Source organism: Salvelinus alpinus, chromosome 37, assembly GCF_045679555.1.
Source record: "Salvelinus alpinus chromosome 37, SLU_Salpinus.1, whole genome shotgun sequence".
Lineage (NCBI taxonomy): Eukaryota > Metazoa > Chordata > Actinopteri > Salmoniformes > Salmonidae > Salvelinus > Salvelinus alpinus.
The window spans coordinates 10,302,171-10,321,288 of NC_092122.1; the positions used below are offsets into that span (position 1 = coordinate 10,302,171).

At 45.9% G+C, this 19,118-nt stretch overlaps 1 protein-coding gene across 1 annotated transcript in view; it reads right to left on the bottom strand.

The window, feature by feature from the left end:
* Positions 1–464: 464 nt before the first annotated feature.
* Positions 465–19,118, bottom strand: part of LOC139565945 (calcium/calmodulin-dependent protein kinase type 1D-like) — a 65,945-nt gene continuing 47,291 nt past the window's right edge. The window contains exons 4-11 of the mRNA XM_071386653.1: positions 14,561–14,699; positions 13,840–13,966; positions 10,354–10,429; positions 8,452–8,564; positions 4,633–4,711; positions 4,456–4,543; positions 3,882–4,167; positions 465–3,780 (exon numbers count right to left, since the gene is read on the bottom strand). Of these exons, the coding sequence (XP_071242754.1) occupies positions 3,656–3,780; positions 3,882–4,167; positions 4,456–4,543; positions 4,633–4,711; positions 8,452–8,564; positions 10,354–10,429; positions 13,840–13,966; positions 14,561–14,699 (1,033 nt within the window). The 3' untranslated portion in view covers positions 465–3,655. The remainder of the gene's footprint in view (positions 3,781–3,881; positions 4,168–4,455; positions 4,544–4,632; positions 4,712–8,451; positions 8,565–10,353; positions 10,430–13,839; positions 13,967–14,560; positions 14,700–19,118) is intronic.

Genomic DNA, 19,118 nt, shown 5'->3' on the forward strand with positions numbered 1-19,118 from the left:
GTGGCTAGTTCTAAATATATTAGTGAATTAACAGTAATTTGCTATACAATTAGAAATAATGTGTATTGGGAAAACAACTTTGATGCCTGAGGCAATTGTTCGTGGAATGTTTTGTGAGCATGTAGATCAGGGTCTTCACATTCACTCAGACACACAGGGTCATAGCTGGACCTGAGGTGGGTGTGTGAGAGTAACATCTGGCCCTACATCTGCTAAACGTCTGTCAAATGTGTCTGATGTCTGTTGAGCATCCGGGGTGTGCGTCGTCTGTTTGAAGTCAGGGTGTGTGTATGGAAGGGTTATGGAGGGACACGACTCCTTTCTAATCTTTCTCTGGTCGAAAGGAAAATGGTCAGGGGTCAGCAAACAAACCAATTAGAAGTGGAAATCAATCTAAGTGCAAAAACAAACTTTGAATGGCTTAAAGTGTAGCAATCCCTGCACACACAGACACACGGAGACGGTTGCTTTATGATCGTTCAGGGTTTATTTCAGGAGAGAAAAAAACAAACAAATCAGTCATTCTGGCTTCTGTCGTTGTCATGGTAACTGATATGTGCACATGATTGTCGAAGGCATCGGATATACAAGCCCCATAACAGAAGGTCATCACAGCACAATAAGAGTGGCAGGGCAACTCACTCTGCCACACAAAATGGAAGGAGGTGTCTGCTTAACGAAGTAGTACGAAAGTTGCCCCTTACCACTGATACAGGGTAAGATATTTTCTCATCCCCCTAATGGTTTAGGTTCAGATCGAAGGAGGATGTGCTGATCCTAGATCTACGGTTTTAAGTATCTATTGATTAAGGTTCAGATTTAGGGAGGATATTTTGATCCGAGATCTATGTTTAAGTTAGTATCTAATGGTTAAGCTTTAGATTGATGGAGGGTATTCTGATCCTAGATCTGTGGTTAAGGGGAACATCTACCAGGAGTCGTTAGTGAGAGACCGCCACACAAGATGGAGATTTGTTTTGGTCACATGCAGAGTAAATATGGCCCATTCCCCGGGCTCTGGACCTCACAGGAACCCACAGGGAGATGCAGTGGTCCCCAACAATACTCTGCTCTCTATGGACACATTGATCTTCTTCTTTAGATATAGATACACACATCATACAATGGCATATAAAGTTAATGCAAACACTTGTGGAGTTGGATTTCTTTAAGCACTTTTCAACATGCTTTGCATTTCATCTTTAGAAAAACGTTGTGATGCATTGTGGGATATTTTTTTCTCATGACAGTTGATCATGGGCATGTGTTTAGGTGTGTTGTGATGCCTGTTGCCGTAGTGTCAGTGAGCAAGGGGGTAAAGTGGACGACCGATGACTTCGGCAGATACGTGTAAAAAAAAAAGCACAGCTCCATAACAGTGGATGTCGTATCAGTCAAAGCTTCAACGTTTACACACATTGCAAACTAAAGCCTGAGTTTACTTTTACATTTAATTTTTATTTATTTTATCAGATATTGTTTAGAATGCTGATGGCGTTATCTCCATGGTAACTCTGTAGATGGCAGTTACTGAGTGTTTGGTACAGTATGCTCTGAATATCGTGGTATCAAAGCCCAGTATGGTGTGGGATGGAGGGGTGAGGGGGGCTGTAGCTCATTTAAAACACATTAAACATTCCAAAGAAAATACAATCAACCCACCCCCACGTCGGCACTGCACAACATTCGCAAAGGTTATCTTAAAAATTATCATTCACAACTTATTTACAAGACATTTCCAACAAATATATTCATTCATATCAGAAAACAAAATGCTTGCCTCGATAAAAAATAAATAAACAAAACAGACCCCTAAAGTAAAGTCTACCCACCCCTAAAAGAATCCAGTCCATGACATCACTCTTAATGATGGTTGACCCAGCACCACGAAGCCACGTAATAATACTGCATTATGACCCCTATATGTAGGCTATATGCATGCTGTGTCTGGCCATAGTCTGGTTAGGGGACCCTGGTGTCGTGAGCGTAACAGTCCCAGTGTTGGGTGAAACTTCTACAGTATACAGTGAACTGGTCTTAAAGAAACTAGAAAGAAAAAGAGAGGGAGGGAGGGGTGGCACAGAGAGGAAAGGAGAAGGCAAGGGGGAGAGAAATAGAAAACATCTCGTCTTCTGTCATCTTTCTCCAGATTATCAGAGTTCAGCCCTTAGTTTCAAAACAATCCATTTCTCAGTGGGGATCGGCCAGGGTTATAGGTCTAGCTCATAGCTAACCATCAGTTTTTAATCAGGTATAATCAGTTTGTCCTCATGTTCTCTGTTTCAAGACTGCTTTGGCTAGACATTACAATGACATAAAGGGATCGTTGGACTTGCATTTAACAGAGGCAGACCACGGGACACTCTGTAGACAAATCTGTGCTCGCGAGCGGTTTCTACAGCAACAAGGGTCACCACGGCGCCCAGTCCAAATCCCTGAGAACTTGTGTACTGGGTGCCCGGTTGATGATGTCATCATGATGATGATGGCTCTTGTGGTGAGGTCATGGCTTTGTAAAAGGGATGGGGGTAGAGACAACAGCTCCACCATCTTGGATCGTGGGAAACTGATACTGTAGGTCAGGGGTTCCCATGCTTACACTACACTACAGAAATGGCTGCTCTTCTACATGGGCTTTTTCTGAGGCCCATTTGGAAGTGGCTGGTTTCCCACCTGTAGCCCCTGATCTTTAGGGTGGGAAACCCCACATGTAACTGGTGATGGTTAAAACTAACAGCACTCTCCAACTCTATCCTAAACCTGCAGTGCGTTTCATAATATACTGTATATGCGTCCCCTATTGGGTGGTCGTTATGAAAGTCTTCTAAAGTAAGACAATAATTAAACATAGTGCATGTTTCCCTTAACAAAGATGTTGTACAATGCTCTGACCCCATTTTGGGTATTTTAAAACTGTTTACATTCTCTATTCTCTGTCTGATAAATTCCCGTAGATGAGTTGTCTAACTTGGTGGCTGTACACACATTATCTACGTATGAAACTGCGTCCAAACCTCATGTGCAAATAGATAAAGCGCTTACTCATGAAACATCACTCAACAGTCTTATGGTACTTTTAAAGCACGTCTTAAACATGGACGCAAACAAAAAGAAATCAACATGAACATGGAAAGAAAATGCAAGAAAATAGAAATGAAAAAGAATCCAGTTGGTAACTGTTAACCCAGAGGATGAAATATAGAAAATAAACAGAATTTTAAAAACTCACAAGTAGAACCTTATAGAAGATGTAGGAAAAACTAGAGGGAAATTGAGTTTGACTGACATAGACAACGCCCAATCCGACGGAAGCTTCTGAAAACACACCCACTTCACTCATCATGGTCTCTGACAGAAACAAACACTCAAAGGTAAACCAATCAGTAATGCTCTCGGAGTGGGTGTGGTTCCACAGAGTCGACACAATGGGCATGTCCAAGGTGAGTATGGCATGTTGTTATTGGTGCAATGGGTTTAAAGTCCTCTGCTCTCCCAGTCCTCCCAGATGCAGCATGAGGGAGGGGCAGGGCGGGGGCAGGCTGGGAGGGGGTAGTAGGGGTACGGTAAGGAAAGGGAGGGTGCGGTTTTCGCCCCGCTCTCTCTCTCTCTCTCACAGCGCCGTAGCCTCCCAGCTGGTCCCCCGCGGGACCTGGCGTCACTTAGTCTCTGTTAGTACTGTGGCAACAGTAGAGGGGTGGGGCCGGGTGAGCTCCGTCCCCCCGGAGGGGGAAGAGGAGGCTGCAGTTGCCAGGCTGCAGGGGGTGGGAGTAGCTGGGGCACCTGGGGGGAGAACAGAAGCTATGAACACAGTCAGAACTAACAAACTGGTAGTTGGTGTTTACTAGTTCATGGTGTGTGTGGATGCATACATGTCCACTTACAGTCCTTGTGAGGTGAGTCCACAGAAAAGCTCTTCATAATGGCTGCATTAGGGTTCTGGCTCCGAGTCTGGCTTGGACTCGGAGAGGGTTGAGTAGAGCTCTGGCTAGGGGTCTGGTTGGGCGTCTGGCTGGCCAGGTTCTGGTTGGCCTGGTTCCTTTGGTTCTGCATCTGTGCGGCCCGGCTGTTAGGAGGGTGAGGGTGAGAGCTGTCCATGCTGTGGCCCATACTGCTGCTCAACTGCAGTCTCCTCATGTGTCGCACCACTGCAGTGGCATTGAAGGCTTGCTGGAGAGAGAGAAAGAGAGAGAGAAAGAGAGGAAGAGAGAGAGAAAGCGGGAGAGAGAAAGCGAGCGGGAGAGAGAGAAAGCGAGAGAGCGAGAGGAAAGGGAGAGAGGGAGGAAAGGGAGAGAGGGAGAGAGAGAAAGAGAGAGAGAAAGGGATAGAGAAAGGGAGGAATGGAGAGAGAGCAACCAGTATATGATTTATAAAAACTACATTAAATAAGCAATCACTCAGACACACTCGGACACTTGAACGACACTCAGACATTTATTACCATATATTCAAACGTACCCTCCATTTGCTCTTAGCAAAGTTTTTTCTGATCTGTCTGCTCACAGACTCGTGGATGTTCTTGCAGAGGGCTGTGTCCCCAGCGATCCTGAACACACACACACACACACTCATGTGGGTATTATGGGATCTTAAAGTGTGTGTGTGTGCGCGTTTACGATCAGTGTTTTCTCTCACCATGGGTGTCTGAGGGCCTGGTCACAGGTGAAGCGCTTCGCCGGGTCTTTCTCCATCAGACTGCCGATAAAGTCTTTGGCTGTGAAAAAACAGAACAGTTGAACACTCATCACATCATACACAAACAGTAAACAGTCAGTGTAAGGTTTCCCACACTCCCTGGCCAGTGTACTGAATACCTGGACGAAGCCTCAGCTCTCTTTCCTGTAATAACTATTGTTTTACGGTTTACTGGCAGGCAGCGGGAATGGTTAGACTGGTGCCAAACCGGAGAATATAAAGTTCACAGATCATGTCTGTGAAGACCTCGTAAAACACCCCTTCCCACCATCCTTTTAGCAAATCTTGTTGCTCGCCATCTTGTTGCTCCCCTCCTATAGGAAGAAACTAAAACGGGAAGCGCCCGTGCTTAGGTCTAACCAACGCTGGTCTGACTAATCGGATTGCACGCTTCAAGTTTGCTTCGATCACGTGAACTGGGATATGTTCCGGGTAGCCGCAGACAATAACATTGACGTATAGTCTGACTCAGTGAGCAAATTTATAAGGAAGTGTATAGGAGATGTTGTATCCACTGTGACCATTAAAACCTTCCCTAACCAGAAACAGTGTATTGATGGCAGCATTCGCGCAAAACTGAAAGAACGTACCACCGTATTTAATCATGGCAAGGCGACTGGAAACATGACCGAATACAAACAGTGGAGTTATTCCCTCCGCAAGGCAATCAAAACAAGCAAAGTGTCATTAGAGACAAAGTGGAGTCACAATTCAACAGCTCAAACACGAGACGTATGTGGCAGGGTCTACAGACAATCACGGATGACGACAAGAAAACCAGCCCCGTCGCGGACATCGACGTCTTGCTTCCAGTCAAATTAAAGAACTTCTTTGCACGATTTCAGGACAATACAGAGCCACTGACACGGCCCCGCTACCAAAGACTGTGGGCTCTCCTTCTCCGTGGCCGACGTGAGTAAAACACTTAAACGTGTTAACCCTCGCAAGGCTGCCGGCAAAAACGGCATCCCTAGCCACGTCCTCAGAGCATGCGCAGACCAGCTGGCTGGTGTGTTTACGGACGTATTCAATCAATCCCTATCCCAGTCTGCTGTCCCCACTTGCTGCAAGATGTCCACCATTGTTCCTGTTCCCAAGAAAGGTAACTGAACTAAATGACTCTCCGTAGCACTCACTTTGGTCATCATGAAGTGCTTTGAGAGACAAGTCAAGGATCACGCCTCCACCCTACCTGACACCCTAGACCCACTCCAATTTGCTTATCGCCCCAATAGGTCCACAGACGATACAATTGCCATCACACTGCACACTGCCCTATCCCATCTGGACAAGAGGAATTCCTATGTAAGAATGCTGTTCATTGACTACAGCTCAGCATTCAACACCATATTACCCTCCAAACTCATCATTAAGTTTGAATCCCTGGGTCTTGACCCCGCCCTGTGAAACTGGGTCCTGGACTTCCTGACGGGCCGCCCCCATGTGGTGAGGGTAGGAAACAACATCACCACTACGCTGATTCTCAACACTGGGGCCCCACAAGGGTGAGTTCTCAGCCCTCTCCTGTACTCCCTGTTCACCCACGACTGTGTGGCCATGCACGCCTCCAACTCAATCATCAAGTTTGAAGATGACACTACAGTGGTAGGCTTGACTACCAACAACAACGAGACGGCCTACAGGGAGGAGGTGATGGCCCTCGGAGTGTGGTGTCAGGAAAATAACCGCTCACTCAATATCAGGAAAACAAAAGAGATGATCGTGGACTTCAGGAAACAGCAAAGGGAGCTCCCCCCATCCACATCGATGGGACAGCAGTGGAGAAGTTGGAAAGTTTCTCTGTGTACATATCACCGACAAACTGAAATGGTCCATGCACACAGACAGTGTAGTGAAGAAGGCACAACAGCGCCTCTTCAACCTCAGGAGGCAGAAAAAATTTGACTTGTCACCGAAAACCCTCACTAACTTTTACAGGTGCACAATTGAGAGCATCCTGTCGGGCTGTATCCCCGCCTGGTACGGCAACTGCAACGCCCACAACCGCACAACGCATCACCAGGTGCAAACTACCTGCCCTCCAGGACACCTACAACACCCAATGTCACAGGAAGGCAAAAAAGATCATCAAGGACAATAACCATTCGAGCCACTACCTACAATTGAAGTTGGAAGTTTATATACACCTTAGCCAAATATATCGAAACTCGAATATATCGAAACTTTTTCGCAATTCCTGACATTTAATTTAGGTAAAAATGCCCTGTCTTAGGTCAGTTAGGTCAGTTAGGATCACCATTTTGTTTTAAGAATGGGAAATGTCAGAATAATAGTAGAGAGAATGATTTATTTCAGCTTTTATTTCTTTCATCACATTTCCAGTGGGTCAGAAGTTTACATACACTCAATTAGTATTTGGTAGCATTGCCTTTAAATTGTTTAACTTGGGTCAAACATTTCAGGTAGCCTTCCACAAGCTTTCCACAATAAGTTGGGTGAATTTTGGGCCATTCCTCCTGACAGAGCTTGTGTAACTGAGTTCTTCAGTTCTGCCCACAAATTCTCAATAGGATTGAGGTCAGGGCTTTGTGATGGCCACTCCAATACCTTGACTTTGTTGTCCTTAAGCCATTTTGCCACAACTTTGGAAGTATGCTTGGGGTCATTGTCCATTTGGAAGACCCATTTGCGACCAAGCTTTAACTTCCTGCCTGATGTCTTGAGATGTTGCTTCAATATATCCACATAATTTTCCTACCTCATGATGCCATCTATATTGTGTGAAGTGCACCAGTCCCTACTGCAGCAAAGCACCCCCACAACATGATGCTGCCACCCCGTGCTTCACGGTTGGGATGGTGTTCTTCGGCTTGCAAGCCTCCCCCTTTTTCCTCCAAACATAACGATGGTCATTATGGCCAAACAGTTCTATTTTTGTTTCATCAGACCAGAGGACATTTCTCCAAAAAGTACGATCTTTCTCCCCATGTGCAGTTGCAAACCGTAGTCTGGCTTTTCATGGCGGTTTTGGAGCAGTGGCTTCTTCCTTGCTGAGCGGCCTTCAGGTTATGTCGATATAGGACTCGTTTTACTGTTGATATAGATACTTTTGTACCCGTTTCCTCCAGCATCTTCACAAGGTCCTTTGCTGTTGTTCTGGGATTGATTTGCACTTTTCTCACCAAAGTACGTTCATCTCTAGGAGACAGAAAGCATCTCCTTCATGAGCAGTATGACAGCTGCGTGATCCCATGGTGTTTATACTTGCGTAGATATCCTAACCGACTTGCCAAAACTATAGTTTGTTAACAAGACATTGGTGGAGTGGTTGAAAAACGAGTTTTGATGAATCCAACCTAAGTGTATGTAAACTTCCGACTTCAACTGTAGCTATTCTTTACTATCTACTGCGTCTTAGCTGCGCTGTCACTGCTCATCCATATATTTTATACTTATATATTCTCATCCCATTCCTTTACTGGATTGTTAGATATTAGGTTTTGTTGTAGAACTTGTTAGATATTAGGTTATGTTGTGGAAGTGTTAGATATTACCTGTTAGATACTGCTGCACTGTCGGATCTAGAAGCATTTCGCTACACTCGCAATGTCATCTGCTAACCACGTGTATGTGACCAATAAAATGTGATTTGACAATACACAAATTCCAAAAGGACGACATCACAGCATAGAGAAAGTAGCCATGGTGGTGTGGTGTCCATATGTGCCAGGTGGGAGGTGGAAGAGGAGGAAGGTGCTCTGTCTGAAGGGGATCCTCACTCCATCACACACAGCTTACCTGAATCAGATATGTCGTCCCAGTACGGTGCGTCAAACTCGTAGTCTGCTTTGAGGATCTGCTCAAAGAGCTTGGAGTCATTTTCATCATAGAATGGAGGATAGCCACACAACCTGCAGACAGACAGGAAGTGAGCTCATAAAAGTTAACACATGCATTCACTTCCTACTTCAGAGAATAGTTTACTTTTAAGATGATAATAGAATACCATGAGGATGAATGAGATTAATGCTTAAACAACTATTCAATTGATAACAATAAATTGACAAGGTTAATGTAATGTATCCTAAACCTTTTCTCTGTCTGCTCTCCTAACCTAAATCTGGACTAATTGAACTTCTTCAAGTGGCAAAACGATTTCCATAGAAAACATTAGCCGCCATTATGATCAAACCTCATTAAAATGCCTTTCTCCATCGAACTCTGTTCTGCCTGATGTGGTCGCAATGAGCTTTTTGTTTTTGTGCTTTCACATTTGGTTAAAAGACTTGAACGTCACTCCCCCGCAGGAGCCCGAAGCGATTATTCCACCTGATTACCTGATGCGATCGCTTCACACCTGAGGAGAGACCCAACCAGGCATGCCGAGCCGGATTGTGTGGAGGTGCTCAGGATCGGCTAACGAGGTCCGTGGCCTGTTCTAATGGTGCTAATGGCTAAATGACAAGATGGGAGTAGCTCACTGATCACTGGGAACTCTGAGGAAACATCAGGGGTCTACCATCCAGAACTGGATATTCTTGGATTGAATCTATTTACTTGAACCTCTAAACACATATTTTGTCTAATTTAATATTGCCTAGGCTATTCACAAGGATGTTAAGAGACTACTTATTGAATATACACAAACATTCACAGCTTAATCCACCAGCTGGACTGACTGACTGTGTGAACGCTGTTTCTCAGACCATTATTTCTCCTCCCTCACATGTGTAGAGGTGACAGGAGGGCGCACACACACACACACGCACACACACACACACACACACACCTCTAAGGACCCTAGTGACACCTAGTGATCCTTATATCCAAAGCTGTGTAAGCATGGAGAGTTACATAACAGCTACATCAATAAACGGACAGAGATGTATAAACAGGTGAAAATAGAAAACAGAGGATGTCTGAGCAATTGGGACGGGAGAAGGAACAAGGGAAGAGGGGAAGGATGAGAGAGAACCAGAGGGCAGAGCCTGCTTTGCACATCACAGAGCTCATCTTGCGACAAACCATTGAGAGCCAAGAACAACACAGAAAGAGAGAGAGGAGCAAAATTGAGGAACGTTTTCAGCGGATGAGGAAGATTTGCACTGATGCTCTAACGACTGAGGTAAGGCACACCTTTCTCTCGTTCTCACAGCCTTTATTGTTCTATTACCCCTATTCACCCTGTCCCTAACCCTGAACTCTAACCCCTAAACACACGTCTGGAACTCAGTCAGCGAGAGCTGAAACACACACAGCACTAAATCTGCTCTGACTCAGAGATTGTCCACACACAGACAGAGGGGTGAAAGACAAATGAAAAACAAAAGAGACATGTTGAAAAGTCTGTTTTTTCTCCTCAGAAGCACTCTGTCCATACATGGTGATTGAGCAGAGCAGAGTGTAGCAGACTAACATCTGTGTCTGATGAAAGGAAAGAGAGAGGTATGATGTTGTGTCATTCTCCATTAATGGCCATTACAAAACACACAAACATCCACGCACACACACAATAAGTCAAACTTGTGTGAACTTGTGAAATGCATCTGCACTCTAGAAGACATGAAAATCACGGAGTGACCAAGGATCCAAACCAAGGCCCTCAATATAAAGCTGTGAATTCTGCCCTCATGGCATTGACTGGGTATGGGAACACATAGCATGTCTGTAGGAGTTGTACAATAGACTGTAGATACTTACAGGATGTATGCAATGACTCCGATGGACCAGCAGTCCACTGCCTTACTGTAGGGCTTCTGAGCAAGAACTTCTGGAGCTGAGAGAGACACAGAGAGAGATATGTGACTTTGATTACATAACTGGAGACAGTCAGAGATGGAGAGAGACGGACACAGAGACATGTTCTCCCGCCTGGATTACCCTGCTGTCGAGCCCAGAGCTGGAGCTCATCCTATCAGAGGCCGTGACCCCCCCCCCCCCCGTGGGCGATTATCAAGACTGAGAGAAGCCTGTCCAGACTAATCAATGATAACAGCCCAGCCAAAATAAAACTGAGATCACCCAAACAACGGTCACCAGACAGAACAAAATCAAAGACCCAGGTAAATACAGATTACGGAACAGGAAACACACACAGTCACAAGCATAGACTCACACACACAGTCGGACACGCATAGATGCATGTGCACAGAGAGGCTCAAATGTAATACTTTTTTCACTTGTGCTGGGCTGAGCGTGTGTGGTGTGTATCTCCTTTAACAATATGGCCAGCGTGTGTGCGTGTGCGCGTGTACCCAGTATGTGTGTGTCCACTCTGACGGTGGGCCTGTCCAAACCACAGAGTCTGGTCTTAATTCAGCCATCCCAGGCGCTAACCCTGGGCTATTCATACCTCAGGAATGCAGGCTTCTCAATGCCATCATCCAGGACCTGCTATATTTAGCAGCATTTCTAATGCAGCAACCATCACATTACAGCCTCTTAGAATGGAAAAGGCCTACAGCAGCCCACAGCAGATGGGGAGGGAGGGATGGAGGGACAAAAACTGCAGTGGCCTCATCTCACAAGATTGTTGGATAGAAGGATGAGAACAAAGGAGGGTCTGAGCATTTAAAGCCAATGTCATGTGGATGGACAGTTCCAATGTCATTAACTAGTAAGGTGTTGTTTAGCTGGCCTACAGTACACCGGCTACAGTTCCCTATGGATAAGCTTAAACAAGTGTCTGCTAACTGACTTGCGTGTCGATGTAGGAGCGTGGATAGGACCCGGCAGATAAGACGTCAACATGATGAGTCTTCAGTGTCTGACTACCTGAGGTACCGTCCTACAAGTCAACATGATGAGTCTTCAGAGTGTCTGACTACCTGAGGTACCGTCCTACAAGTCAACATGATGAGTCTTCAGAGTGTCTGACTACCTGAGGTACCGTCCTACAAGTCAACATGATTAGTCTTCAGAGTGTCTGACTACCTGAGGTACCGTCCTACAAGTCAACATGATGAGTCTTCAGAGTGTCTGACTACCTGAGGTACCGTCCTACAAGTCAACATGATGATTCTTCAGAGTGTTTGACTACCTGAGGTACCGTCCTACAAGTCAACATGATGAGTCTTCAGAGTGTCTGACTACCTGAGGTACCATCCTACAAGTCAACATGATGAGTCTTCAGAGTGTCTGACTACCTGAGGTACCATCCTACAAGTCAACATGATGAGTCTTCAGAGTGTCTGACTACCTGAGGTACCGTCCTACAAGTCAACATGATGAGTCTTCAGTGTGTCTGACTACCTGAGGCACCGTCCTACACGTCAACATGATGAGTCTTCAGTGTCTGACTACCTGAGGCACCGTCCTACACGTCAACATGATGAGTCTTCAGTGTCTGACTACCTGAGGCACTGTCCTACACGTCAACATGATGAGTCTTCAGTGTGTCTGACTACCTGAGGTACCGTCCTACAAGTCAACATGATGAGTCTTCAGTGTGTCTGACTACCTGAGGTACCGTCCTACACGTCAACATGATGAGTCTTCAGTGTGTCTGACTACCAGAGGCACCGTCCTACACGTCAACATGATGATTCTTCAGTGTCTGACTACCTGAGGCACCGTCCTACACGTCAACATGATGAGTCTTCAGTGTCTGTCTACCTGAGGCACCGTCCTACACGTCAACATGATGAGTCTTCAGTGTCTGACTACCTGAGGCACCGTCCTACACGTCAACATGATGAGTCTTCAGTGTCTGACTACCTGAGGCACCGTCCTACACGTCAACATGATGAGTCTTCAGTGTCTGACTACCAGAGGTACCGTCCTACAAGTCAACATGATGAGTCTTCAGTGTCTGACTACCTGAGGTACCGTCCTACAAGTCAACATGATGAGTCTTCAGTGTCTGACTACCTGAGGCACCGTCCTACACGTCAACATGATGAGTCTTCAGAGTGTCTGACTACCTGAGGTACCGTCCTACAAGTCAACATGATGAGTCTTCAGTGTCTGACTACCTGAGGTACCGTCCTACAAGTCAACATGATGAGTCTTCAGTGTCTGACTACCAGAGGCACTGTCCTACAAGTCAACATGATGAGTCTTCAGTGTCTGACTACCTGAGGCACCGTCCTACACGTCAACATGATGAGTCTTCAGAGTGTCTGACTACCTGAGGTACCGTCCTACAAGTCAACATGATGAGTCTTCAGTGTCTGACTACCTGAGGTACCGTCCTACAAGTCAACATGATGAGTCTTCAGTGTCTGACTACCTGAGGTACCGTCCTACAAGTCAACATGATGAGTCTTCAGTGTCTGACTACCTGAGGTACCGTCCTACAAGTCAACATAATGAGTCTTCAGTGTCTGACTACCTGAGGTACCGTCCTACAAGTCAACATAATGAGTCTTCAGTGTCTGACTACCTGAGGTACCGTCCTACAAGTCAACATAATGAGTCTTCAGTGTCTGACTACCTGAGGTACCGTCCTACAAGTCAACATGATGAGTCTTCAGTGTCTGACTACCAGAGGCACCGTCCTACACGTCAACATGAAAGGTTCTGTCATGGAAATAATGTAAAACATATATGTCGCTCACACACACTCTGCCGTGTGTATACACTGTGTGTATGCTTTTTGTCTCGGCGGAGTGTGTGTGAGCGACATATATGTTTTACATTATTTCCATGACAGAACCTTTCATGTTGACGTGTAGGACAGTGGGATGCAGTATATAAATCCCCATGTCTGGCACAGGGATGGCAGTCGTCTGGCGCGTAGTGCATTGCAGTAGAGCCCCCTGCCATGTTGGCTGTCTGACTCAGTCGCTCTGTTAAAAAGGGGAACGCAGGCGACTGGGGGCAGGGTCTGTCAGCGTGTGATAAGACCTTCTTACTCCAGAGGCAGGATGTCTGTGTGTGTGAGCGGCACACAGATGCGCCCTCTCCCATTGCAGACACATAATTAAAGCAGTGTGATTTTTCCTACAGTATACTATATTATAAAGAGTGTCACTGTAAAGCACAGTGATGGCATCCCACTCAGTAAGAGTGAACACAACGTAGCATACTACTTTTGGAAAGGATGGTAGCTTAAAAACCTAAAAGGCGTTCATTTGCTTCCAGTATTAACATTTCAGTAGCTGACGACACAAGGTATATTAACATGTGGCATTAACTTCTAAGTCAGGATATTTAAGATTAAGGGGTGGGGGAGGCATCTCTTACCCACGTATCCCGGCGTGCCGCACGCGGTCGACATGACGTCCCCGCTGCCCTCCATCTTGGACAGACCAAAGTCACTGATCATGATCTTAGACTCGTCCTGGGGGTTAAAATACAGCAGGTTCTCTGGCTGGGGAGAGAGGACGGAGGGAGAGAGAGAGAGAGAGAGAGATGGAGCAATAGATTGTGATTAACACGCTCCCTCTATCACTCAAACTGAGCTCTCCCATCCTTTGATCTCTTTACTTACATACATACCCTGAACAGACTGTAGATATAAAATCGTAATAATTTGTTAGGTAGTCTATAACCGACCACACAATACAGTTATGTTGCTGTCTGCTTTATGAGGCCGTATGACCGTACTCCTCTCTCTCAGGGGATTCCGCTCTGTGGTATATTTCCCAGAAGCCACTGCGTGTTGTGACCCGCTGAGTGGCCTAAATCACAAACGCATGCTGCACCTCATCACTGCAATGAAGCATGGTCCATAAAACACAAGTGATCCGCACATGTCGAGATGCAGGGGAGAGTAGACAGGGTTTTTGTGTGTGTGTGTTTCAGTGTGTGTGTTTCAGTGTGATTGTGTGTGTGATTGTGTGTGTGTGTGTGTGTGTGTGTGTGTGTGTGTGTGTGTGTGTGTGTGTGTGTGTGTGTGTGTGTGTGTGTGTGTGTGTGTGAGTGAGAGGAGGGAGGGGAGTGCAAGCTTGTGTGTCACCATCACCTTCAGGTCTCTGTGGACGATGCCCAACTTGTGGAGGTAGTCGACAGCGTCTAGCACCTGTCTGATGAGCGTACTGGCATCTTTCTCTGTGTAGAACCCCTTCTCCACGATACGGTCAAACAACTCACCTCCCGACACTCTGTAGACACAGACAGAGAGGGGGTCAGTAAACGAGGTAAGTAAAACAGATGTGCACACACGCAGACACACATCTGGAGGGAACCTGTTATGAGACAGATCCACTGAGACTTAATTTATGAGCTACACAAATCTGCTTCCATTCAACTGTGTGTGTGTGTGTGTGTGTGTGTGTGTGTGTGTGTGTTTACCCCACAGTGTGGAGTGCTTTGACCCATTCCAACCCTCTGTGCCACTAAACTTAAACCTTCATGATCCATACTATCACAACCAATCAAAGTGCACCATACAGTCTAAAACTAACTGTATAGGGAAAACTGTAGCAGAGAGACAGGACAGGAGATGGGAGGGATACAAAATCTAAAAGAAACTGAGAAAAAGGTGCCTCATTTTTCTCGACCATAGATTCACACCGTGGAGGATAGTTAAGCTTCAGAGCGCGTGTGGGTGTGTGTGTGTGTGTGTGTCAGACAGTGCCCTTGCTGTTTTACAGGTTTGTTTTAAGACTCTTAGCCAGATTATGGGTTTTTTAAAGTGCCAGAACAGCCACAGGCCAGAGGCTGAATATCCCAGAACTTTCCTCAGTCCTCTACAGCCAGCTGGCACAGGGCAGTGTAGATGGCTGCTAAGCACTGATCTAAGGACAGATTTGTAGTCTGTCCGGCCGTCCCTTATGGTTATGGAAAGGGTAAACTGATCCTGGGTCTGCCACTAGCAGAACAGCTCAGTGCACTGGTCATTAGCTTAGTGGCACTCCCCTGTATGTGAGCAGGGTGTCGTCACTGCGTAGCACTGCAGAGAACCTATGTAACACTGTAGGTCTGTCGGGGTAAAGCATCTTTCTGTCACATTCCACCACAAGGGGGAGTAGCCAACCACTCATCTCTAATAGTGCCACAGTCCGTAAAGACTAGTTCTGAGGGAGGAAGGGAGGAGATAGGGGTACATTTTTTAAATTTTAAGTCAAATTACTCTATATTAAGTTTAACATGCTTTAGAACGAAGAGATACATTAAAATGCCTAGTATGTACGGTAAGAACATTAAAGAGGTAGAATCTGTCTCTTATGACTGGTCTCTCTTGGTATTGACAAGCACAATATGGAAACAACGGAGGAAGGACATTTTGCATTTCCATAGGTACACAGCTCCCTCTCCTGGTTCCTGTATTGACCCCATCGACTGTTTCTGTTGTCTCGCGCTCTAATGTTTGACATGTCCCCTGAAGGCATCTGGCTGCAGTCCTTCTATAAACACTATATTGATAAACAGACAGCTGACCTTCAATAGAATGTCATGTCATGTCACGCCAAGGGCTACCAGGAATCAGCGGTGACAACAAGTACTGTTTTGATCCGTTGATGTTAGTACTTTCATATTGACCCAATAAAGTCCCTCCCTCCCTCTCTGTGGAGGGAGTGTTTGGGAGGCAGATGTACTGTGCCTTGTTCCTTGTTCCTCAGTACTGAGTTGACAGATTGTGCAGCAGGAGCCTGAGGGGCTGCTCCTCTCCTCTGATCCCCATGGGGGAGCTGTAACCATGATCATTACTGGTATTCATATTAACACACACACTGAACCTAAAACAGCCTCAACTAGATCTCTTATTGTCTTCTAGTTACTCTCTGAACCTAAATACTGATCTTGGATCAGCTTAAATCAATCTCAATTCTAACCTTAACCGCCATAAGATAAACATAACTATCAATATAAAATAATAACCTATATACTACACAAGACCAACCAGGTTCACTGCACCTCTCGTTGCTGCACTGAGGGAGATTGATGGAGAATGAGCATAGGGTCAAATATATTTATTTCTCTCTAAAACTGCAGAGATTTGCATTGGATGAATATTGAATACACAAACAAAACAGCACATGCACATGCACACACACGGGTGCACACATTGGCGGAGTGAGTGTGAATCTGGGGGCATCGTCACAGTGACAGATCAAATAAGAGCATGAAGAAAGTTACATTCTAATGAAGTCTCTGAAAAAAGGAGATAAGAAATTAATTGCTAATCCGCTCCGCTCTCTCTTGCCCTTTCTCTCCTTCCTCCCTCTCTCTATCCCCATGCTCCATCTCTCCCTTTCTCTTCTCTCTCTCCCCATGCTCCATCTCCCTTTCTCTTCTCTCGCTCTCTCTCTCTTCTCTGCCAACAGTGACTTGTTCAATTTTCCAGCCGAGACGAGCGTGGCAGGGAATGACAAGCAAAAGGCTAAGCTGACAACACACATACACATTGGCTGGACATAACGGTGTGGTAGTGACGGAGGAGATGGGCCACCATCCTGCAGGGTTGCGTAACCATTTGCGTAGGGAGACCATGGCAATCAGACAGGAGCCAAATCTACTTCCCTTTCAATACACACACACGCACACCATACTGTAGGCACACACACACTAATTGTGCACACATACTCACACACACTCTATTGTCTTTCAATTTGGTCTCACTCGCTTCTGTATCATTCTTTCTTGCCATCTCGGTCCCGTTCTCCATCCCTTTCTCTTCCTTCACCCCCCCTGTCAGAACAGTATCAAGTCGTCCCTTTATCTGAGTGTATTCTGAGCTTAACAGTGGCCCTGTGTGCTCCTGTGTAGTTGTCTGGCTCAGCAGTGCAGTGCAGTGCAGGAATAGGCAGGTAGATTCAGCCGTGGGATGATTTTTGTCAGAGAGGATGGTCGGGGGGCCGGAACATAATTATAATAATTGATGCACTGCAAATTAACCACAACTAAGCCCCAAAAAATAGATTATTACAATAAAATAACAATAATTTCATACCTTGATTACATTGACACACGATCACATCTCTTTAATTCGTGGGAATACACATTTTTAGCTGAACTCCTGGTGATGTTACAGTATTTGTTTGACCAAAAACTAAAATCCCGCGGGCCGCTTGTTGCCGACCCTGCTGTAGTGGTTCCTACAGTAAGGTAGTGGTGTGAAGGTGTTACTGACCCTGCTGTAGTGGTTCTTACAGTAAGGTAGTGGTGTGAAGGTGTTACTGACCCCGCTGTAGTGGTTCCTACAGTAAGGTAGTGGTGTGAAGGTTTTGCTGACCCTGCTGTAGTGGTTCTTACAGTAAGGTAGTGGTGTGAAGGTGTTACTGACCCCGCTGTAGTGGTTCCTACAGTAAGGTAGTGGTGTGAAGGTTTTGCTGACCCTGCTGTAGTGGTTCCTACAGTAAGGTAGTGGTGTGAAGGTGTTGCTGACCCTGCTGTAGTGGTTCCTGCAGTAAGGTAGTGGTGTGAAGGTGTTTTAACAGTAACACTCACAAGCCTGTGGCTGAGCCTGCTGCTTCCGTAGAACAGATCTGACTGTACAACTGTTTGTTTAACTCACATGGTTTGTGTTGTTGGGGAGAAAAGAGAAAAAACATAGCCGTGTTTGTATTTTCTGTAACACACTACGCACTTTTACAACCCCTTTCATCATTAATTAGCCACGGACTGAGTCGAAAAGGTTCAAGCTTTGCTCTACTCTAGATTTGTTTTTCGCTCTCTGTCTTCTGCCTGCTTGCTTTCTCTTTGTCTCCCCCTTCAAATCCCCTCCTCTTGTTCTTGGCTTCACTTTCTCAGTTTTGGCTTTCACTCATATACCAAATTCATCCTAAAGCAATCTCCTTGATACATTGACCCACTGAGTATATTCTGAATTCAATCTCATTCTCTCTTTCTCTCTTCCCCCCCCCCCCTCTCTCATCACACTTCCATCTGCCTCTCATACCTTTCTTTCTCTCCCTCATTTATTTGAACAGGATTGGATGTATCAGCCATGTGGTGATGACATGGTTGTAGATCACTGTAGACAGCAGCTCTTCATCCAACCAGAGATGGAAGCGTCACACCAGACCCAACTAACTAATCACAGCTAGATCGGACGACATGACAACCTCCGAGCACAGATGCCGTTAAACCAAACCCGACGTATCAAACTCAGAGCCAAGTTAAATCAGATATGTCAAACTCAGAGAGAGTACATGTATATCAGACCTGACGTGTCAAACTCAGAGAAAAGTTTAATCAGACCACACCTGTCAACATCTGAGGATGATTCATATCCAGGCAAGATCACAGGGGGCTGGTAAAGACGGCAGACCTGGTCCAACGTTCCTACTCGGAGGTGACGCTTGATACACGGATGATAGGTACCGACTCAGAGCTCAGATGAGTACTGCGATCCCTACCTGCTGAGGTGTTATTCCTGGTTCTACCAAGTTAAGCCCTGTCATAAGTGGAGTGAGGTGACCTTTCACCTCTGTATCCGTGGTAACAGAGCCTGATATGAGAAGGTGCCTTGCTGCAGAAGAGACAGGGGAGAATCATTTCACACCTGCTGCAGGTGAAGGGAGAGGTAAGGGGTATAGGTGAGAGGAGGGGTGAGAGGTGGGGAGGAGAGATGAGGT